This window comes from Schistocerca gregaria, chromosome 3 (assembly GCF_023897955.1).
Source record: "Schistocerca gregaria isolate iqSchGreg1 chromosome 3, iqSchGreg1.2, whole genome shotgun sequence".
Taxonomy (NCBI): Eukaryota; Metazoa; Arthropoda; class Insecta; order Orthoptera; family Acrididae; genus Schistocerca; species Schistocerca gregaria.
This window is the reverse complement of record NC_064922.1, coordinates 287,160,862-287,186,077: the sequence shown is the minus strand read 5'-3', so window position 1 is coordinate 287,186,077 and position 25,216 is coordinate 287,160,862. Positions and strand designations below refer to the sequence as shown.

Below are 25,216 nucleotides of genomic sequence, written 5' to 3'. Positions count from 1 at the left end.
CACCCATTCTTCCTCCATTGTATTCCCTTTCCCCATTCTTGCCAATCATTTCCCAATGCTCTCTCTGAAACCCCTCTACAACCTCTGCTTCTTTCAGTTTTTCCAGGTTCCATCTCCTCAAATTCCCATCTTTTTGCAGTTTCTCCCATTTCAATCTACAGTTCATAACCAATTGATTGTGGTCAGAGTCCACATCTGCCCCTGGAAATGTCTTAGAGTTTAAAACAATGGTTCCTAAATCTCCATCTCACCATTACATAATCTATCTGAAACCTTCCAATGTTTCAGGCCTCTTCCACATATACAACTTTCTTTCATGATTCTTAAACCAAGTTTTACCTCTGATTAAGTTATTCTCTGTGCAGAATTCTACCAGGCTGCTCCCTCTTTCACTCCTTACCTCCATTCCATATTCACCTACTACTTTTCCTTCTCTCCCTTTCCCTACTATCAAATTCCAGTTCCCTGTGATGATTAAATTTTCATCTCCCTTCACTATCTGAGTAATTTCTTTTATCTCATCATACATTTCTTCAGTCACCTCAACATCTGTGGAGCTAGTTGGGATATATACTTGTACTACTGTGGTAGGCATGGGCTTCGTGTCTATCTAGGCTACAATAATGCGTTGACTATGATGTTCGTAGTAGCTTACCCATGCTCCTGTTTTTTTATTCATTATTAAATCTACTACTGCTTTACCCCTATTTGATTTTGTATTTATAACCCTGTATTCACCTTACCAGAAGTCTTGTTCCTCTTGCCACCAAACTTCACTAATTCCCACTACATCTACCTTTAACCTATCCATTTCTCTTTTAAATATTCTAACCTACCTTCCTGATGAAAGGATCCGACATTCCACACTCTGATCTGTAGAACGCAAGTTTTGTTTCTTCTGATAATGATGTCCTCTGAGTAGTCCCCAACCGGAGATCCGAATAGGGGACTATTTGACCTCCGGAATATTTTACACAAGAGGATGCCATCATCATTTAACCATAGAATAAAGCAGCATGCCCTCGGGAAAAATTACAGCTGTAGTTTCCACTTGCTTTCAGCCGTTTGCAGTACCAGCACAGCAAGGCAGTTTTGGTTAATTTTACAAGGTCATAGACATATAGTAAGATGAACCAAGATCTCTGTTATGCATTTCACATATTTGAAATGTACAATAAACAATAACTTCTCAGCTGTTAAAAGTCTCTAGCCCTGATACCATGAACTAGAGCCGCAAAAATCAACCATTACCACGTGCACTAGCATCAGCAATAGTAAGTGTAAAATTCAGTATGCATCCCAAAACAATGAAGGATGATGAAGAATAAATTGTGCACCTATTCTGCTCTTCACAGTAATAGATATATTATCAATAGCTTTATACACTGTAAGGCCTTCTCCTGCTGCATGTGCGGCTGTTCGACGACTGACACCGTCTTACCAGAAACGTCACTTATATAGCTGCCAGTTATCATACCACAATTTCCGGCCACCAGTAGCGAGCCAAGTCCCTTATCTACTTCTACTCTGGGAGCAATTACGCATGCAACACTAAGCAAAACTAGTAGCGTCATGCTAGAATGCCCAGTGGGCAATGCAAAGTACCTAGAATGCCGCACACAGCACACTAGCATAACGAAGATATATATTGTAGCAACTGACAGAAAATGAATTGCTGAGGGATGCAAGCCTCCCCACCAACAGCAAGATTCAGGGTTCATGGGAGAATCATCTGTAGCAATTTTTTTTATTTGTTGGACCTCCACAGCACATTTAACCAGCTTCTCTGGGCTTTACACTTCTTGATGGCTCATGGAGTTTCTGAATGGTAAACAAGCAGCAGTTTAATTTTCAAATTGCCGCTTGCATTGGCATGGGATGGCAGTGTGAGATCATCTTTCATTGGCTTGTGACTGAGCAATGTATTCTCCTTTACTGTTATAATGGCACACCTTGCCATCTTTTTCCAGAATAGACCCGTCTTATCACAATCAAAAACCTGCTGCCACAGATAGTCTTCAGAATCTACAAGAATCTTAAAGTTTCTGATGAAGTTCTCTGCTGCCTTTGTGTCAGAGCTGACTGCTTCACTGTGCCTCACAACACTGTGGATGCCAGTTCTTCTCTTAAACTTCTCTAACCACCCACTGCTTCCCTTAAACACTTCTTCCGCCATTGACAATCCTGATGTCTTCTTAATGAAGCTGGCAAAATTCATTCTTGCCTTCTCATAAATGATGTCAATAGTGTCACATTGTAACTGATTTTCATTTATCCATATAAGCAGCAATCATTTGACATAATCCAGAATATGAAACAGTTATTTAGATGCTTTTGTCACTCCCTTTGAACATCTATCTCCTTAATCTTTTCTTTGTTGATGTACTAAATCAGCAATGCTCACAAATACATTCATGTTTTTCAATAATGCTATGTTTCATTTCTAAAGTCATTTTCTTTCTCTTATGTTCATCGTCTCGCAGATTTATCTTCAGGGACATTTCTACAAAGGTTATTAAAATTTGCACGCCCAAAAATGCTCTGTGAAAAGAAATTTAAAAAATCTTGAGCACAAGCTGCACTAAGATGGTAGCAGAAAGAGCACTAAAGGCAGACTGCAGAATGTACTAAAGACACAGTTCATATGCCACTGCCAACAATGAAAAGTGTTCATATTGTTAAATATTTCCGTCTTCGCATGCAAACATCTGCTGACATCACACTAAATCGTCATCGCTCATTATGCAAAATGTTGCTCATTAAGTGCATCCTTTTTTTTACAATTTGTTTTGCTTGTTATCCAAAATGCACATAATGGGAATGAGGTTCCACTGTACATGGACCTTCCAAACTACTTAATGAAGTGAACTGTGTAAAAAGCACTTTAGAAGTTTTCGAAATTGATTTTGAATATTTGTGGAAATTTTAATATCTTATACATATATAAAAGGAAATCACAACCGAGAGGGAGGCATAGACTTTCAGAAAAAGTTGTTACCATATATAAAGAATGTTGAGAATGAGTGAATAATTGTTTCAAGCAGATTCCATTTTATCTAAATATTTTATTTAGTTTTTGGGTTGGTGCCATAAGCAGCCACATATATGTATTAAAGATGGCCATTTTACTGGGAGCCAGTTTCCTCTCGCAAATACTATAATGAAATTATACTGTCCAACGAATGAAAAAATACATTTATTTATATCTGCTTGCAGTACAATGCTACTACATAGTTATAGTCTTTTTATTCCATTATTCAATCACGGCTTTGTTCTCAAGGGGATGTCCTGCATAGAGTCCTCTTCTGGCAATCTGAAACGGCCAAGGATGGATCATGAAATTCTGTAGTATGTCACAGGACTATGTACTATCTACCCCAGTACTGTTAGAGGAAACATACACACCAGACATAATAGAACTGATCACATTAAAAAATCAAGTGGCAGACAAATTAATGTTATGACAAAAAAGACAATAAAAACATTTCTCTTGCCCAGTATTCTCATTCCACATACTTTAAATATTTAATCATTGTAACAAAACTATAAAAATTTTCTACACTCATCAAGATTTATGAAGTACAGGATTAAGTAAATTCCTTACTCTTCAACAATTTGCTCTGTAACTCGACCTCTTACATTACATTTTACACTGCAGTCAAATGAAATGTGAATTATTAAAGTGTATTACATTGCAGCTTTAAAACCAAGCATTTGACACACAACAGTGACAGCTGAAGAGTAGCTTACACCTACAAATGTAATTATAACAATAAGAATAATACCATTTAACAAAATTTTATCCTGAGGATAAAAAGAGAAGGAGAAAATACTAGAAAACTTTTGATAGAATTGTCCTTCCTCATAGCTTAACAATATTGCAATTAGTAAAAAGTTTGAAAGACAGAGGAAATTGTAAATGTAAATGTCGTGTAACTAGAGTCTCCCGACGGGTAGACCGTTCGCCAAGTGCAAGTCTTTTAGATTTGACACCACTTCGGCGACTTGCGTGCCAATGGGGATGAAATGATGATGATTAAGACAACACAACACCCAGTCCCAGAAATTGAACCCAGGCCCTTAGGATTGACATTCTGTCACGCTGACAACTCAGCTACTGGGAGCAGACAGAGGAAATAGTGAACTGGGAGGAGGAAAATGAAATTATGACCTGATTTCACGGAAACAGAGAAAAATAAAAATAGCAGAGTTTAATCAATGATAGTTGCAATGTTTTATGTAAGTGGCTAACAGCAAGATATGTTTTCACTCCATAATTTTATAACTCTTGCGAGAGAATGGGATATCTGTGTTCCTCCTGGATGAAGAACAACTCAGACTCATGTTGCTGTGTTTCGCAACATGATCTGATGCAAGCATTCAATTATTTTTTTAACTTGATCTTTGATTGATTTTCAAAGTAATTAAGTGTTGTAATTTGTGAATAACGAGCTGCAAAATACTGCATATTAATGTCAGGTAAAAAATTGTATTTTTGTCACCATATTTTCTTTCCTACAAACTAAAGCAATCAATACTGCAACTATTTATTGCATTCTACTTATCCCCTCCCAACCAGTATGTCAAGTTAGTCACTGTCCTTTTTTAAGTGAAACAGAGCCTAGTTTCTTTTAAATGTATGGCTTTCAATGAAATATAAAAAGTGTATCAACAATGCAAGCCATGTAGCATATATGGTAAGACCTTGGCCTCACAGAATCCAGTGATTATTGCTTATTGTACTTGGTTGTTCTCACGTGAAATAATACTGATAAGTTTAGTATCATAACAAATAAGAAAAAGAAGATTATAAAAGCATTTTCATTCATTCACATATCATGTTCTATAAATTCCATCATTTCCATCATGAAGGAGAGCCTTCATAAATGTGGATTAAGTTCATGTTATATGTGAAAGAGAAGAAGTCAATGCAGACTACTTCCATAAAGCATATCAAGAACAAATAGTGACTAATTCCAGTCTACTCACACTGATAATTATGTTATTACTTTATATATAAATATACATTAGGAGAAAGTACCTAGTCTGAAAAATGCTGCTGGTCCTTCTCCTACACTAATACTGCTCTGGAGCTGTCCTTGTCTAATACTTCAAATAAAGCATTTACATAAATAATTTAGGAGTAAAGGGGATCACTCAGTGAAGGAGTCATTGACAGACACACAAAAAACAGAAAGAAAACTTTCCAGATTTTTGAACAAGTGCTTTGTCAAGCTACAACACACACACACACACACACACACACACACACACACACACACACACACACACACACACGTACACGTACATTGTGCCAGCTGGATACACAATGCCGAGACTGCAATTCAGCAGGTGGACCAGAGTGGTGGAGTGGGGATTGTGCCGAATGGGGTGGGTAGAGGGAGACAGAGGTGGGAGGCAGAGAGAGGGGTTTGGGTTCGGTGGATAGTGACTCTGAGGAATGCAGTAGGTATGTGGGCTAGGAACATGTAGGGAGGGAGGGATGGTAGATGTACCAGCTAGGCATCTGATGCATGGCTACCACAGCTGAAAGTGACATGCAGATGTAGATTGGGAGGGAATGGCAGGACAGAGGAAGCGGAAATTGTTGAGTGGGGTGTGTGGGGACAGTGGGTTAATGAAGAAAATGCCAGAAGGGTTACTCAAGAGAAGGATGTGTTGCAAGGATGACACCCATCTATGGAGTTCAGAAAAGCTGGTGGTGGACGGAAGGTTCCACATAATCCGGGATCTGAAGCAGTCATTGATATCAAGCATGCAGTGCTCACCTGCATATTAGGCCACTGGGTGACCAACTTTTTCCTCATTTTGGCAGTGCTCATTCATTCTGATGGACAGCTGGTTCATCACCATACTAACATTAAAAGCAGTGGAGTGATTGCAGCAGAGTTGGTATATGAATGGCTGCTTCTACAGGTGACCTTGCCTCTGGTGAGATAGGAGAAGCCTGTGACAGGATTGGAGTAGGAAGTGGTGAGTGAGTGGACTGGGCAGGTCTTGCAGCTGCGTTTTCCAATGGGACATGAAACCTGTAGCAAGGGATTTGGAATAGGAGTTGCACAGGGATGGACAAAGATGTTGTGTAGGTTGGTTGGGTGATGGAATATCACTTTAGAGACATAGGAAGTTTCTTGGGTAAGGATATCTCTCATTTCCAAGCATGATGATAGATAATCGAAGTCCTTCTGAAGGATGTGGTTTAGTTGTGCCAGTCCAGCGATGGTTGTGTTATTGCAGTCCAGGCTGATATTGGGTGATGCGAGACATCACACCCAAGATCCTTCCCACCTCTCCTAAAATGATATTCCATCACCTACCCAACTTACTCTCATCCCTATGCCACTCCCATTGCAAATCCTTGCCTTTGCTGTGGAAGATGCAGGTGCAAGACCTACCCTATCTACCCACCCAGCAATTCCTACTCAAGTTATATCACAGGCTTATCCTACCACATTAGAGGCAGGCCTACTGATGAAAGCACCCATATCATACACCAGCTCTGCAGCAATTACTGCACTGTTTTTTTACATTGACAAGACAATGATCAGCTGTTTACCAGAACTAATGGCCACTGCCAAAATGTGGTCACCAACAAAGTTGACTACCCAGTAGTGCCACTTCCTGCCAGATGTGCAACAGGAAATGAATTTTTCTCTATCACGGGCCTTGTAATACTATGGCCCATGTCCAGAACTGGCCAGCCCAACTACCTTAATACCTTCCTTATGTGGTTGCACCTTCCTTAAGTAGTTGCGTAACTAAACACAACACGTCTTTAACTCCGACTGCGTACGTTAACGAGTTATGGCACACAGAGACACACACGTTCACAGGGGTATCCCAGAGACACAGAGAGCACCCCAGAGAGCTAAAACACCAAGAATAATTGCTGCTTGGGTTTTGGCTAGATCAATGAGTAGTCTTTTTATTTAAGGTCAACACTTTATTTACGATAACACAGAGTTAAGTAACCAACACTGTCTGCACAACCAGAAATTAATTTTTCTCCATCATGGGCCTAGTAATACCAGGCACCCTGACCCCAAGCAGCTTCACCCAAGCTGCTGTCAGAGTGCACTCTGCACCTGCATGGGCAACACCCATGTCACATGACCCAGATGTGCAGGCACCATCTTTTACACTCGACTGACTTAAATGTACACCAGACATAGAAGGCTGATACACGTCAAGGTATCTCTCCAGAACACACTGGCCACATTCAGCTACCATACCACCACCAGTAGAAGGCAACCTGCGTATATGATCACCATACTCATCTCTGTTATGATCATGAACACCAAAGAAGTCACCAGACAACATTTAAGCAGGTACACCAGGATCTCCTGACAAAACATCACTAACCAGAAAATCACTATCCAGAAGGTCATCTAAATTACTCATCATTAACTGTTAACAGGACTCTACCAATAACTTTCTTTGTTAAGAGCTTATTTAAGAGCCAAACATTGCTAACGTAGGTACTTAGAGTTAAAGACATGTTGTGTTCAATCAGGAAACAGCTTAAAGAAGGCACAACCACTTAAAGAAGGTTTGAGCTGACTGGTTCTCGTCACAGGCCCTAGTACTACTAAGCATGTGATAGAGAAAAATTCATTGATGGTTGTGCAACTGGCGGGAAGTTGAGGTTGATAAGGCTGGCGCTGGGCTATAAATAGCCTCATGGAGCTGATATCACCACAACTCTGGCTTGGAGCTGTACATATACAACAGCATTGAATGGCTCACAATGGGGCGCCACTATTGTCATTATTGTCGCTTGTGTGCGACTGTATATAATGCTATAGGCAACATTGAGTTGAAGACTGAAGGCATCCATGTCATACACCAACTCTGCAGCAATCGCTGCACAGTTTTATTACATTGATATGATAATGACCAGCTGTCCACTAGAACTAACAGCCACTGTCAAACTGTGGACACCATCAAAGTTGACTACCCTGTGGTGCAATATGCAGCTGAGCATGAAATGCTCAACTCCAATGGCTGCTTCAGAGTCTGGGCCATCTGGAACCTTCCCTCCGCCACACATTTTTCATCACTGTGTGGATGAAAGTTGTGCTTACAACATGCCCTTTGCTCCTATGACACTCCTGGTGTCAATCTCTGTTAATCCACTGTCCTCACAACCTCCCCTTAAAACTTTCCCATTCCTATGACCTGTCCTCCCTTCCTAATCCACATATCCACTGTAATTTCTGCCACACCTATCCAGCTCTGGTACCTGTGTGTCAGATGCCTATCTCACGCACCTGCCACCTCCCACGCCCACATTCGTAGCTGTCAAACCTGCTGCCTCCCTCCGAGTCACTAGCTATCCACCCCTAAATTCTCTTCCTGCCACCCGTTCTGTCTCCCTCTACTCATCCCACCTGATACAACCCCCCCCCCCCTCCCCTCCCCCAACCTGCCTGAGCCTACTTGCTGAAATGCAGTCTTGGCATTGGTGCCCAACTGCCACAATATAGTGGCACATATGTGTGTGTGTGTGTGTGTGTGTGTGTGTGTGTGTGTGTGTGTGTGTGTGCATGTTTCTACTCAGCTTGGCACTGGATTTATTCTGAAAGCGAGCAAGTGTGTGTGTGCATGTTTCTACTCCAGCTTGGCACTGGATTTATTCTGAAAGCTAGCAAGTCTTCTTTTTCTTTTGTGTTGCCTGTCATTGACTCAATGCTTCTGTTATTCAGTGAGTGGTCTCTTTACTCTTAAGTTATTTACATTTGGTCAGAACTTTCATACCATACTTAAAGCATTTATGGACCTTTACACAGGTCACTATCAGTTCTGTATACACTGGAAAACTCAAGATGTGTGTAATATGCAGTTAAGGTGACTGCTTGTGTGAAGTGAAAAATCCAGGTTTGAGTTCCGGTCTGGCACAAATTTTCACTTGTCGCCACTGCACTCATTTCAATGTCCAATTGTGGCCAATGTCAGAATTTATTTCGTTACAACAAATATTAGAGTGGCATGGAATTCACATGCCTTGAGTCAAAATATTCTAATAAATTATAGAAGTAGTGGCTAATGCAGTATTATTTTGCTTTGTTTATGGATATATGGAGATTTTCAGTTTCCAACCATATGTCTACCGCTAACTTTTGCACCAAAGTATAAAACTCCAGTTTGAACCCTAGAGCAATAAGCACAGTCTACAAGAAAATCATTTTTATTTCTAGTATTTTTTGTGAATTGCAGTTCATCCTCAATCACTCTTATTATTAACTGTAAATACCCTTAGGGAGTATGTGCTTATGTGCACAGGTTTAAGAATACCCAGGCCCCTGGAGAGGCTTCTCTAAGATGATTGATTATACACTTGGCACAATATTCTTATTGCACACTTCTTCAGAATAAATGATTTTTTTTCCTACTTAGTTGCTTTGTCCAGAAGATTATGTCCTATCATGTACTGAAAGTGTGAGAGGTAATTTGTCTGCAACTCAACACAAAGAGAGAAAACTCTAAGTGGAAAGCAGGCAGACCTGAATTTTGATTTCTGCTTCTGATACATGTAATATTAGGAAAAGGATAGATTGCTACTCACTGTAAAGATGACACACTGAGTTGCAGGCAGGCACAACAAAGACACCATTACAGGCTTAGCTTTGGCCTAAAGCCTTCTTCAGGAAAGAAAGCAAACATACACATTCACACAAGCACTGGCTTGTGTGAATGTTTTGTGTTTTCTTTTCTGAATAAGAGTGTGGACAAAAGTTTAATGTGTATTCACTGTCCTATCTGCAACTCATTGTGTCTTCTTTATGGTGAATAGCAATTTATCTTTTTCATAATATTGCTGGTATTCCAACCTGGAAATTCCACTGTCTGGCACATATAACTGGATAATGGAATTGTTTTAATAAAAAAGGCCTGAATTCTTGAAAATGCGCATATTTGGCAGTATAGCATTTGAAAAAAAATTAGTTTCTGTTAGTAATGTAAAAAACAAAAATATATTTTAGAGTTAGATGCAATAGGAAAAAAGCACAACAGCATATTTGTGGAAATGTATATTTCAAGAACAGTTTCAAAGGATTTCCTTTGTATTAATTATATGCCAATCAATGTAGAAAAGATAACAACCAGAGGATCATCACTATTTGTTTACTGTACCAAGACTTCATGTTACTGATGTAACAGTTTGTAATCATGCAATATAAATGATGTGGTATCAACAGAAAAAACCGATTCAACTAAAGTTCTATTGATGGCTTGAAAGCTGTACAAATACTGTGAATCTTTTCATAAAACAAAACTGGTTTTTAAACTTAGAAAAGAAGTACTGATTGCACAAAAGTGAGCAGTTAGAATAATTTACCCACATACATCACGCTGGTACCTTTTCATGCAGCTAGGCATTTTAACTCACCATCACAATACATACTTTGCTAATAAAATTCATCATAAATAATCCAATATAATTTGAGATGCACAATGATATCCATACCTACAACACTATAGGGGCAAATGACCTTTATTACCCATTGTTAGAGTTGTCAGTGGCTCACAAAGGAGTTCAATGTGCAGCAACAAAAAAGTTTTTGATTATTAGCCCAATAACATGAAATGCCTGACAGATACTGAAGCAAATTTTAAATCTATTTCAGAATCATTTCTCCTGGATAACTCCTCCTAGAGAGGGAGAGTTGCATGAGTAGAACTAAAAATAATAATGTATTTATTCATGTTAACACTAATCATATATTCATATCCTGCTGTAAACTAACTCATTCCACATAATTTTAATGGAAGAATCATTCAAATTACCTATGGAACATGTAATTAAGTAACTAAATGTGGGACATTTGAAAGATTACATCAGTAAGCATGGAAGGAAAAATAGAGAAAAGATGTAAACTTAAAAGCTGAAACTGACACAAATATGGGAACAGAGAAAAGTTTTGAGAAAAATAACTAGTAGCTTCTGATATTATACAACAGAAGAAACTAAAAGCAAAATATCTCACAGGAAAATCAATGACTCTTACATTAAATAGTAGAATCAACAAAGACAATCAAGAATTATCATAGGAGAAAACTCTAGACATACCCATATTTGATTGTTGCTTAGCCTTGTGAAGTGCAAAGCAGGTTGGATTTATTGAGGAAAAAAATCAAAAAGAAAAGTGCAAATGACACACATAAGATATTAAATTTAAGAAAAGCCAAAGAAATACTCAAGATAATAGAAGAGGCAAATTAAATAATCATTATTAGATGATAAGTTGCAAAATAATTATGAAAATTGGAGGACTGTATTACTCAAATTACTGTAAGTTTATAACTGGATTATGGCTGCCATTGACATTATACATGTAAGACTGACAACCTTTTGAAATAACCTGTAGTTTTCCTATCATGCAAACTTCCTTTGTCATCAACTAGAAGACAGATTGTTGCAGGATAGGGTTCCAGATTTAGTGACAGTAACATTGTTAACTGATACTACAGAATTCCTAACTATGTAAACTTCCCTGACAAATTGAAATTATCTGCCAACCAGAACTTTAACCTAAATACTTGCCTTTCATGTCACTTCTCTTCAAATGATTTATGCAAGCATGTCTAATGAAATCATTCAAAGTCTCCTTCAGTAGCTAGGAATTACATATAGTTTTGAGCTAAAAATGTTCACAAGAAGGCTAAAATTATGCTTTTGCCAATACTCAGTTTTACTGAATCAGATGAGCCATCCATAATCCGAGACTCTCACTTTGATATGCACAGGGAGAGGGGGAGGGAGAGAGAGGGGCAGGGAGGAGAGACAGAGAGAGAGAGAGAGAGAGAGAGAGAGAGAGAGAGAGAGAGAGAGAGAGAGAGAGAGAGAGAGAGAGAGAGAGAGGAGGGGGGGGGGGGGAGAAGGAAGAGGAGGCAGCAGCATTGTTCCAAAAACCCATACTCATATCCTCAAGAAAATCACAATTATCTTTTCTTAGCAGTCACTGAAACAAAATAGCAAAATCAGCATGGTCACAGCACCCTACAGGCAAATAACTTGTCAGGAGGTTCATGAGACATTGCAGCTTTAGGTAAATTTCTTAACATTATTGGGAATGAGGCAGAGGCATGACACCAGCAAAACATTTTTGGAAGCTTAAGTGTGTAATAAGGAATCAGGCTCTGAACAAAGGTGATTCTATCAACCTCAAGGTCATTATACAATAACATGATTACTTCTGACAAAAGCCATGATGAGCTAATCAGAAATAAAAAGACTTATACTGTACTTATATTTTTCAAACAATCACAGTCATTAATTACACAAATACATACTCATTCCTTCCATCACTTAAATAAGCAGAATTTATTTGTTATAAAGTGTATATATAAATTTATCACATATTTATTTGTTTGCTTTGCTCATAAAAGTAGTAACACATTCACATTTTCACATTTACATATACCTTCCAATACACCTTTTAATTTGTACATACACAAAGTTGTTCAGTACAGAATGGTCATATCTTTAAAGTCAATCAGAACTTTAATTATGGATGATTATCATTTTTTTTCATATGTAGCACTTGTGTGAAATCATTTACCAGTTTGTTTATCACAGACTTTCCTCACTGTTAAAACTGGTTAGACAGTTATCACGGGGGCCTGATATTTAATACAGAAACAGTTATGGAGAAAACTCAACTAACTGCCACAGTAATTAAAGCACAGAGGTGCAGGCCCCTGCCTCTTACATTCCACAGCCTAAAAGGTTTGTTATAAGCAAACCAATGAAGAGTAAAGATATATTCAGCAATTTATTCTAGATGTACTTATGCAAACAGATAACAGTCGTAAGTTAAGAATAGTGAGGTTTCTCATCTTTTCTGTTTGAAACATTGCATTATGCCCATTTTACTGAACCACTCTGTTTGTTTAGAAAACAATGGTGAATGGATTAGAGAAGAATATACAAGAGTAAAAATACTATAAAACAATCTTCAGTAGTACAAATCTGATAAAACAGCTAAAAACTGTCCACACATATGAGTATTTTAATCCACTGTCATGTTTCTGATTTCTGTAACACCATAGGCACTATTGCAGAAGTCAAAAATTCAGGATGAGTCACTTACTCTGGAATATAAGCGTTGGGATTCCTTAATCTGTGGGCAGAAACAAATTTTTTTAAAGTTATTAATATCAGGAAACATCTGTACTTCAGTAGAATCTACCAAAATATCAATATGTGAAACCTATAGTTATACAATTGTATGACAGAGATTATAAATAGTCACATGGTGAGGCACATATTCTGTGATTTTGGAATGTGAAGAGTTATGTAACTGGAATACTCACATCAGAAAGTGTATGTGAAGAATCATAAATGTATCATCATACAGAACTGTACACTAAAATACTTTCAGTGAAAATGCTTCAGATATTAATATTCTATGATCATTACATAAAAATGAAGCTACTGTTGCTTCTTCTGGAAGGAAGCATGAAGTATAATCCAATGCATTTTCCAATAGAATAACTTGAATTAAAAAACCTTCCAACCTCTTCTAAAATGATAATACATGGGCTGCTAAACATTGATTTATCCTTATCAGTACTAGCATCACCAGGCCTCCAATCCATTCTCAAAATATGCATAAGAGGTATGTTCAAGAACTTTCCCATGAAGCCATCCAGCATGGCCTATTTGAAAGCAGCTATGTCATATATCAATTCTGCTATAATTACTGCAGGGCTCTTTTATTACAGAGGACATGACTGCCTGCCCATCACTGTAAGTAACCACACAAATCCATGGCTGAGAACAAGTTTGACCATGTACCGTAGTTGTGTAACACACTTTGACACTTTCGAACACAACCTGTTGTTCTACAATAGCTGCTTTGCAGCTCATACATTTGGATTTTTCACCCCTAATACCAGCCTCTGTGAATAGTATATTTGCCCACTCAGCTTGAAGTACCAGAAAAAAGTGTGTGTGTTGGGAGGGGCAGGGGGACACTCTGTAGAAGAATGCATTTGGAAACTACAGTGCTGTATAACACATGTTCTTATTTACATGCTTATCCAACAATCAATTCTCCACTATGTAGTGAGGAGATTTTCTTTACTCACTCCTCTCCACAAGTATTCCACACAATAATTTTGACTATTTTACTAACAATGGACTTCTACTAGGGAAAATATGAAATTTCTCAATAAATATAAAAGAGAATTAGCCAAACAGTTTTTATAAGGATTTCCTGTATCAATTGAGAAAAATTCATGTTGTAGTCACACCATACTCTTTTGGGTCAAAACAGGAGGGGTGACAGAGAAACCAGAGTCGAGTGCTTTGAGGAAACCAAAGATAAGGAATTTTAGCTCAAGAATATTGCAATTTTGCATGAAGATGAAGGTGTAAGAACAAACTAGATATTGACTTAATGTCCATGACACATAGAAACAATTAGTCAACTAAACAAGAAATTATCATAATATGTGTAAACAGAATAAGTTGCGTATAAAGGACAGTTGTTATTGTTTGTTTGTCCTAGTTTGTGAGTTGCATACAACATGATCTGACAAGCATGCATTTAGTATCAGATAAGATGTAATGCTCAGAACCAAGTTCTAAATGGATGTTTCCAAGCAAAATGTAATCTACATTAAAGGATTTTTTTTTTCAAATTGAAAAGCACTTGCATGAAAGATGGCCATTTAAATCCTCAAAATACATGCATTTTGCTATGCGCATTGTTGAACAACTGCAGTAAAGTTGGATAGTATGGTCTATATCCACATATTTGCTGTGTAAACCACTGTGAAATGCACAGCAGAAGGTTCTTAGCATAGTACAAGATTTAGGGTCTCCTCCCATTCCAATCACATATAGAGCACACAAAGAATGACTGCTTAAATGCCTCTGTGCTTGCTGTAATTAGTGTAATTCTGTCTTCATGATACCTAAAGTGCTGACACATACAAGGTGAAGAATGTCTCTAGATTCTTTATACAACATACAACCTTGCAATTTTGTAACTATGCTCTCAGGGGATAAACTGTATCTCTCTTCAAGAGATTTCCAACTTCATATTTTCAACATATCTGTGATGTTCTAACATGAATCAAACAATCCTGTGGCAATTGGTGACAGCCATAATTGTAGACGTCTGATATCCGCCGTTAGTCCTATTTGGTATGGGTCCCACACACTTGAGAAGTATTCTGAGATGAGGCACACAAGTGATTTATAAGCATTTTCCTTTGTAAATTGATTGAATTTTCCGTGTATCCTACCAATGAGCTTAAGTCTGCCTTGTGCATTGCCTATGACTGAATCATTAGCAACGATATAGAAAGGACAGATTGCTGCTTACCACATGGAAGAGGCACTGAGTCATACACAGGCACAATGAAAAAGAATGCTAAAATATTAAGCTTTCAGGAGAATTTATCATTCTAAAATAGAAGAAAACACACACACATGACCATTGTCTCTGATCTCTTGGGCCTGACTTCAAATGTGAGAATGTGTTGTTTTTTTTCTATTTCAGAAGGAGGACTTCAGGGAGGACTTTGTCTAAAAGATTAATATTTTAGTAGTATTTTTCCTTGTGCCTATCTGTGACTCGGGGTCTGCTCTATGTGGTGACTTGCAATTTATCCTTTCCATATTGTTGTTATTGTATCCTGGACTTTCCATTGTGTGCAATCATTCTGTTTCATATCCCTACAAATTGTGATACACAGATATCTGTATGAGCTGTTTGGTTATAATTCTGAATGGCTGCTATTGTAGTAATAGAGGTTGCTGTTAATACTGTTTGCAAGATCATGAATATGCAATATGAACAAGAGTCCCAAAATACTATGGTACTCTTAGGTGCCCCTGAAGTTATTTCTACTTCTGTTGATGATTCTCCATACAAATCTACGTGCTGTGTCCTGCCTCCCAAGAAATACTCAACCCAGTCACAAACTTTGTTTAATACTCCACATCATTGCACTCTGGACAATAAATGTTGATATAGCACTGAGTCAAATACTTTTAGAAAATTAGGAACATTGCATCCAGCTATTTTCTTCTGATGGCTTTCAAAATGTCATGTGAAAAAGTGCAAGATGGGTTTCACACAATCCAGAATCCCTGCTGGTTGGCATGGAGGAGGTTCAAGTTGTCTCACTTTGTTTGAACTCAGAATATATTCTATGGTTCTACAAAACATGGATGTCAGTGAGACTGGAGGGTTGTTTTGAGGATCATATCTGTTAGCCTTCATTGAGACAGGTGTGACCTGCACTTTCTTCAAATCCCTGAGCAGTTTTTTGTTCAAGGAACCTGTTGTATATTATGGTTTAAATTGGAGCTAACTCTGTTGATAATTGCGTATGAAATCTAACAAGGATCCCACCTGGTTCTGAAGCCTTGTTTAATTTCACTGATTTTAGCTGTTTCTCAGCACCCTTGAACACCACTGTGTCACTCATTTTTGCAATGACGCAAGAAGTAAAATTGTGCAGTGGCACTGCATCTGTCTATTAAAGGGAAACTTGAAAATAGAGTACTGTATTTCCAATATTTCTGATTTTGCTCTCTTACCCTCATTTTCACTTTCTCATCCATGAGCATCTCTGTACAAAGTTTAGTGCCATTGATCAGAATTTCTTTGGATTTTCGACAGATTTTTCAACACTACATGTTCGATAGAATTAACAATTCTAACAACATGCAGTACATTTTAACTTTTATTAATAAAATTACAAGGAGTAATTTCACTTTAACTTTTATTAATAAAATTACAATGTGTATTTTACTTAAGCTTATAATTGCACAGTGTCATGGTCCCAGAAGGGCATGAAAATCATATACAAACAGTTTTCATTAACAGTTCATATATATAACATCATAACAATTAAAAAGTAATTTTGGCAACACAAATCAGTATCTTTTTACAAGAATGCCTGTAAAATAGCACTGAACACAGTATAGTGCAAAAAATCTGTGGCAAGTAAACACATTAATATTACACTTGAACGTTAAAATTTATGAGTATAGGTTATATTTGTTGACATTCATAGATGTAGTACTTATTTTGTACATCACAAACCCAAATAATACACAGAAAACTTCCACTGCATATTATGTGGCAAATAACTCAGATACACAGAATGGAATACTAGCATATTTTCCCACTATTATTTGTAACACTACTGACAATGTACTCCACACTAGTATTGTATGCAAGAAAAATACAGCAGTTTACATTAATACTGATGCATAGACTGCATTTAGCACCCTAAAAAGTAACAAGCCAGAATATGAAATAAAATCACATAACTGTCTCTTCAAACAGTGTTCATCTGTTGGAGTAGTTATTTCATATACTGCAGTATTAGAGTACTCTTTTTCCATTTCAGGACTACTTTGTCTTTTAAATAAAATCAAACAATGGAAAATTCAGGATGGAATATAACAATACCAGAGAAGGAAAGTTGCTACTCACCATATAGCGGAGATGCTGAGTCGTGACAGGCACAACAAAAAGATTCACACAGTTACAGATTTCGGCCATTAAGGCCTTTGTCAGTAGTAGACACACATACACTCACGCATACGTGCAGTCTCAGAGAACTGAAACTACATTACACACATGTGTGCATGTTGTGTTTGCATGTGTGTGTGTGTGTGTGTGTGTGTGTGTGTGTGTGTGTGTGTGTGTGTGTGTGTGTGTGTGTGTGTGTGTGTGTCTACTGCTGACAAAGGCCTTAATGGCCGAAAGCTATAATTGTGTGAATCTTTCTGTTGTACCTATCGCGACTCAGCATCTCCGCTATATGGTGAGTAGCAACTTTTTTTCTCTGGTATTGTCTTTTAAATATTTACACAAGGCTTTTAAAATAATAATTGATCATGCAAGATTATAATTTTTTTCGAACATCTTCTCCTGTCATACTAGCAAACATCTCATGCCCCTTAAACAAACTGTTAATTCATCACCACCAATGTAAGCATGAATAAAAAGTGTGCTTCATGATAGTAATTGAAATATCCTTCATATATTCAATAAAAGCACCTTTTTATTCTGGTGTCCTGTCAAAATATACTTCCATGTTTTATGGATCATACTCTACAGTGATTTACATTACAGTGATTGCGGGTTCTACTCACTTTCATTGTCAGGAGTTTCAGTGACTTGACTCATGATAATCTGGTCTTTACATACAATAAACATCAATGATTTAGAGGGCATGAACATTTATAGATATTTTAAGTCAATAAATGGTAGTCACATTCTTAGTTCTTATGTTCTTGCATGATTTAACACTTGTCAGTCTCATGAGACATGTTTTGTAATTGTCTTCATGGAATGTCTGGAAAGTTTGATGATATGTAAAATCTGCATGCACTGGGCATGTAGTAGCATAGTATTATTAACAAGGGAGTCTCTAATTGTGTCACATAACCAGAAAAGGCAGATAATCTACAGTAGAAACTTTGACAAAAATCATGAAGTGGAATATCAAGTTTGTTTCTCCACAAAGAAAACAGAAAAACTCATTCAGTGCCTAGAATTGGTGTAACATCTGTGATCTACTGTGAGACCTCTTCATATCTGCATCATTCATTCTAGTAAAATTACTTTGTAGATAAAATGAGAATGAAGAGAGAGACAGACAGCTACTGTACAGCAAAATTTGTAACCAAGAAATTCATTTGCATTTCCCTTCCTCATGCACAGTTCATGAGTGCTATAGGATGATCACCATTAGTTACAATAACCCAATGTACACTCAACACAACAGTGTATACACAAACTCTATCCTGCTGTCTGTGGGAAACATATCTCAGTGATGTTAAAAAAGGGGTATGTTCAAAAAATTCTGGAACATTAGTAATTTTTTGCCAATGATGTGATGGAATGAAATTCAGTTCACATCCCTGCACATCCCGTGTTTAATGTGTTACTACAAAAAGTTTCATTGTTGTATGTCTGGTAGTTATTGCTCAGTGCTGTATTGAATAAAACGTTGTGCCACACAGTTTGCGAATTTTGAGATGGCACAGTTAGAGGAGCAATGTAATGAGTAAAGACTAGAAAGACATTTGCCTTGCAATCTGTGGAGAGCATTTGCATCTCACAAATGAGAAAAGATATTCCTTAAGATAATCATAACTGTTGATGAGACATTGGTCGACTGTTACAATGTTGAGACCAAGGTTCAATCTTCATAATGGGTTGGGAAAGGTTCTCCAACATCAAAAAGAGCTCACCAGGTCAGGTCAAATGTCAGAGCCATGCTGATAGTTTTCTTTGACTTTGAAGGATTAACTCATTATAAATTCATGCCATAGGGACAAACTACTAATTGATGGTACTAGTGACACATGTTGCAACAACCATGAGAAAATGTGAGAAGGAGGAAATGGCCTGAAATATGGGGAGATAATTCACAGCTTTTGCATCACAATAACGCACACATATATTTATCCCTGTCGGTGCATGACTACTGCACAAAAAAAGAAATAACTGTGCTTCCTCATCCTCTTTACTCTCTAGACCTGGCCCCTGCACACTTTTTTATTTCCGAAGTTTATATTTCTGAAGTTCAAAACCCCGTCGAAAGGATGAAGATTTGCAACAATAGACGAGATAAAAGAAAATTTGCAGATGGCGTTTCATGTGATCCAGCAAGAAACATACCAAGACTTTTTCTGGCATTGGGAGTGGTGTATAAATTGTGGATGAGAGTATTTTGAAGGCAATCATGCACAATAAGTAAAAGGTAAGCATAGAAAAATTTTGTGGACAAATTTCCAAAATTTTTTGAACAGACCCCGTATTCTCTTCCTAATTGCAGCTGTGTAACTTGAAGTGGATTGTTAACATTTCATCAGTAAGTGTTCTTGTATACTGGTCACACAAACCCATCACTGACAAAATTTTATTTTGCCCTTACCCTCTGAATACAACTAAAGGATCAAAAAATTCTATTACCCTCTGTTCATTTGCAACAAGAATAGCCCCCACAAAAAAAGAGGAGGAGAAGAAGAAATAGAACTGAACAACCCAGATTCACTAGTACCACTGGACAATGTGCCAGAGTGTATCCCTAAAGGAACAATGGTACCTCCTTTGTTTCTCACATCACACACCTTTTACACAAGGCTATCAGCACAGTTATGATGTGTGCTTGTACTGAAGATAACTGTTCATTTGCTGGTAATTGGACAGCATTGCCAGCAAGCTGATGATAAACGGAAAACTTGCAGTACTTCACACACATGTCCCAAGAGTCTATCTTTTAGCAGCTCCATTTATTGTGAGTTGCTTCTGTTTGCAGATGTTGGCCAGCTTCTTCTCAATCTGGACACACAGTCATATTTTCTATCCATCAGTATAATTTACTAAACAATTTGCTAAGAAAACTACACAAACAGTGTTCTTAATCAAGCTAACCCAAATCAAGAAAAGCAACTGCTGTGGATTATGTGTGAATAAGTTAATATTCACAAATTAAATATTTTGTAGGTTGTATTAAAAAGCAACCTATGAGTTTGTTTTCTTATCAACTGACACAATATAAACAACATTTAGTGTAGTAAATTCAATTAACAATTAAAATGAAATGAAATGTCGTGTGGCTAGGGCCTCCCATCGGGTAGACCGTTCGCCTGGTGCAGGTCTTTCGATTTGACGCCACTTCGGCGACCTGCGCGTCGATGGAGATGAAATGATGATGATTAGGACAACACAACACCCAGTCCCTGAGCAGAGAAAATCTCCAACCCAGCCGGGAATCGAACCCGGGCCCTTAGGATTGACAGTCTGTCACGCTGACCACTCAGCTATCGGGGGCGGACACTTAACAATAAAAACACTAGTATATAATTACTATGATTAGAAGCACATTACCACACTAACATAAGGTACAAAAATAATTAAATAAAGGAGTTAGTGATATCTAAAACAAAAACAGGAGTAGCATCACTTAATGATTAAAAAGCACACACAGGAGATTTGATTACAATGCATTTATGCATCTCCAAGAGAACAGAAAATGTCATTCTTTAAGTGAGGTGTCTACCAGGAATACCAACTACAAACAGTGGAAAAAATCAAACCAGTGAACAACTGAGACAGAATCAGAATAGAAAATAACTTAGACAGTTCTACATAGTGTCAATACAGGTGGATTTTGAAGTGATATTATATATCTGTAAATTTGTGTTATTCCCCTAAACTCCACTATGATTCAAATTTTCAGAGAAATATTTCAGCTTTGCCTTAGCTGTTGACTAAACTGTGAGTTTATGCTGTTGACTTAACTGTCAGTTTATGCAAAATAATGCAAGTTTTAAAAATAGTACAAACCAGTGTAGCGTTGTTCTCAAAATATTATTATTATTTGGAAATCAAGAAAGTGTGCCAATGTGAATAACATATAAGTGTAATTGATAAAAAAACAATAAGAATAGCAAATGTCTTTAAAGGTCATGGTGCAAGAGGGAAATGTAACCAACAAGCTGGACAATGACCCCCAAAGATTCATGACAAGTCTGTTCAGAAGGTTTTCAAGGATTGCACGTGGTATGATTGTCAGTCCATATATTACTATGATAACAAGTGTGTTTGTAGGCTTACAAGATACAGTAGTTCACATCAAAGGACAAAACACACCACTAAACTTTTGCTTCCAAAATGCTGGCAAAAATAAAAGCTTCTTGCCACATTTTCTGTATTTGATGCAGTAAACAAGCACAATATTTTGATTTGTTGGTCTGAATAACTATTCAGAAGTATGAAATTTACAAGAGGCTGTAATCAAATGAAAGTCTGGGGATAATGAGTCAGACAACTATTGCAAGCACCTTATCATGTGAGGTACACTTCTGCTTTTGGAATATTTGCAACCACATGTTTATTCTACTGCTTTTTCAACATGCAATAGACTTTGAATGAAATTTTTTCCAGCAGTTATTGGATTCAGCACTAAAGCTAAAAAAGCATCCATCATGTTTCTCATCTCATTCCACAGCTATCCATGAACCAGACAGATCTCTCCACATTTGTGGTTACTTCAGGGCCACAGTCAGTGCCAAATCTGTAATAGACACCAATCCAATACTACAGCCTGAAGAATTATTTTTGTGCCATGCAGAGGGCATTGCTCCACAATGATAGACCTTCCTGAACTATATATTCAGATTTCCCGTCATGCATAGTCTCAAATATGCATTGTCATCAACAAACTATTTGTATTATACCTATGCCATAGGTTGGTGTTTGATGTAACAAGCATCCCAGCAATGTTTCAAAACTACATGTGTCAAGTACTGCTCATAACTGCAGATGCAATGACCATGGGTGGCTAGGCTGTATGGCAGGGACAGCTGTCAATCTGTACAGCCTAGCCACCCGTAGTCATCGCATCTGCATTGATGAGCAGTCCCTCTCAAAATATACTGAGAGCCTCACTAAAGCCTTCACTGGCCATAATTGTCCTCCCTCAAAAACAAAAAAAACTCCCGTGCCTTATCTTTCCAGTCTCCTACTACCCCCAAAGCCCCACAGTCCAGCCACAGAGGAGCATTCCCCTCATAACTCGGTACCACCTAGGACTGGAGCGACTGAATTACATTCTCTTTCAGAGTTTTGATTACTTCTGCCATGCCCTGAAATGAGAAAGGTCCTGCCCACTATCCTTCCCACTCCCCTCACAGTGGTATTCCACCATCCACCAAACCTACACAATATACTCGCCCATCCTTACACAACCCCGGCTTCCAACCCCTTCCCTCATGGCTCTTACCCCAATAATAGACCTAGATGCAAGACCTGTCCCGTACATCCTCCCACCACCACCTACTCCAGTCCAGTCACTAACATCACCTATCCTATCAAAGGCAGAGCTGCCTGTGAAACCAGTTATGTGGTCTACAAGCAAAGCTGCAACCACTGTGCCACAATCTATGTAGCCATGACAACCAACAAGCTGTCTCTCAGCATGAATGGCCACTGACAAACTGTAGCCAAGAAAAAGTGGACCACCCTGTTGTTGAATACACTGCCAAACATGATAGTCTTCATTTCCATGACTGCTTCACAGCCTGTGCCACATGGATCCTTCCCACTAACCCCAGCTTTTCTGAATTGTGCAGGTGGGAACTTTCCCTGCACTACATCCTACATTCCCGTAACCCTCCTGGCCTCAACCTTCGTTAGTCATTGCCCTCACCCATCCAGCCCCTTCCCTGTTGCCATTCCACCACTACACAGCCATCATTCCACAACCATACCCAGTCTTTTTATTTCTCTTCTTTTCTGTTTTCTGCTACTTCTCCCCCCCCCCCCCCCCTCCCCACATCTCCCTGGCCCTCTGCCTAACCTGTAACACTTCAGTGTCCGCCACCCCCCACCATACTATCCCTACCCATCCCCACCCCAGCCTCCCCCTTACCCCCACCCAGTCGCCACTCCCACCGTGCAGTGGTGCTGGTGCTTTCAGTGTGGTTTCAGTTGCCTGAGACTGCAGTTGTGTGTGTGTGTGTGTGTGTGTGTGTGTGCGCGCGCGCGCACGCGCGTGTGTGAGCCTTAATGGCCAAAAGCTTTAATTGTGAGAGTCTTTGTCATGCCTATCTGTGACTCAGCATCTCCGCTACTTTCCTTCTCATAATATAGTTGCAGTCCATCTTGGATTTTCCATTGCCTGAATATACTTTCGGCAGAGTTTATGAGCTGTTCACCTACCACAAGCCACTGCCACCAATATCTGCATGAGCCCATTACATCCCACAATGCACAGCTCAACACCTATACATTGGTCCCTGTTTCTCAGTATTACCAATATAAGATAAACTCTAGAACCACAGCTTGCCATTCAAATGAAGATGCTTTATTCCCATTACTAGGAGGTCCAGATGAGACATATATGTCTTCCTCACAAATCTGTTGGCAAATAGATGACCAACCAGTAGCTTTAATAGATTTCCACTGACAACCATCAAACAGGCATTCCAGCTAAGGAACGTCGAGGTTTTTGAACATGGCAACAGGTAGCCAAATACCTATTATTACTCTGGGCAAACAAGGTGCTCTCCAGTATGTATACAGGCAATTTATAAATCAAGACATCACTGAAGTAACTGGAAGCTGAAAGGTGTATGCTACATGGCCTTCAGCACCACAACAGTAATGTCATTCATAGCCACTACCACAGAGTCACTGGGACCACTTTCGCACACACTTCATGAGGAACTTTCTACAGTATATATGGATGGTAGTAACAGATACCTACTCACATTAACACTGTGTGGTACAAGTGTCCTCCACCACAGCAAAAGCTACCACTTTGGCATTCACCTATGTATTTGCAATATAAGACCTACAGGTTTTGGAATCAGAGGAGCCTCAGCTTTTGTATGACACTGCAGCAGTTGGCTTTGATTTACCTACTAAATGAGCCATATAGAGTAGTACTAAACAGGTTGTGCTCATAGCTTGTGCACTGCAGCACACAAAGTTTCAGCCAAGACAGCAACATAAACAGATTCAGTGTGCCAGGCAGAAGACTAGCAGTGTTAAACCATGCCCTTGGTGTTTCAAAGCACACAAACACTAGGAATGCCCCTGTCACAATGCTAAATGTTATCATTGTCTCAAGTACAATCGTTTTCATGTTTGCAAAAAAATGCAAGCCCAATATGCACTTTGCATGTTATCCAAAGTCTCAGTCAGTGAATCTCAATGCAATTTTTCAAAGCCAAATAGTTTCTCTAGTATAACACAGAAATGAAGAAGTTACACACTTCTTCTAGTAAGCATCAGGAAATTGTTTGCCACTCTGTAAATTGCCATATGCAAATTAAACATGCACCTGGACACTGGTGCCTCAGTTACTCGGTTGAAAAGAAGCACTTATGAAGTGTTAGGCAAGCCTAAGTATTAGGCACTTGTGACCTACCAGCCACTTTTCATAATGTTACCAAGACAGTTTCATTCATGGTTCTGTGCTCACGTAACAAAGGAAACATGTTTGGCCTGGATTCCTTTGATTTGTCTGGTTTGCACATTCAAGTCAGTGCATCTCTGTGGACTCTCTTGTGCCTATTGACATCGTAGTTGAACTGTGTTACAAATTTAGTGACTTTTTCAAGATAACCTAGGTAAAGCTACTAATTTTGAGGATTACATTACCATCCAAGACAATGCATAACCACAGTTTTATGAAGTAC

At 38.4% G+C, this 25,216-nt stretch overlaps 1 protein-coding gene across 3 annotated transcripts in view; it reads right to left on the bottom strand.

Annotated features, from left to right (window-relative positions):
- Positions 1-3,045: 3,045 nt before the first annotated feature.
- The window catches only part of LOC126353764 (uncharacterized), a 254,317-nt gene continuing 232,146 nt past the window's right edge, over positions 3,046-25,216 (bottom strand). For 2 of the 3 annotated variants that reach the window (XM_050002842.1, XM_050002845.1), the window contains exons 14-15: positions 13,116-13,145; positions 3,093-3,313 (exon numbers count right to left, since the gene is read on the bottom strand). In XM_050002842.1, coding sequence (XP_049858799.1) covers positions 3,262-3,313; positions 13,116-13,145 — 82 coding nt within the window. In that variant the 3' untranslated portion in view covers positions 3,093-3,261. Of the gene's footprint in view, positions 3,314-13,115; positions 13,146-25,216 lie in introns of all 3 variants that reach the window. The other variant, XM_050002844.1, reaches the window with a different exon arrangement.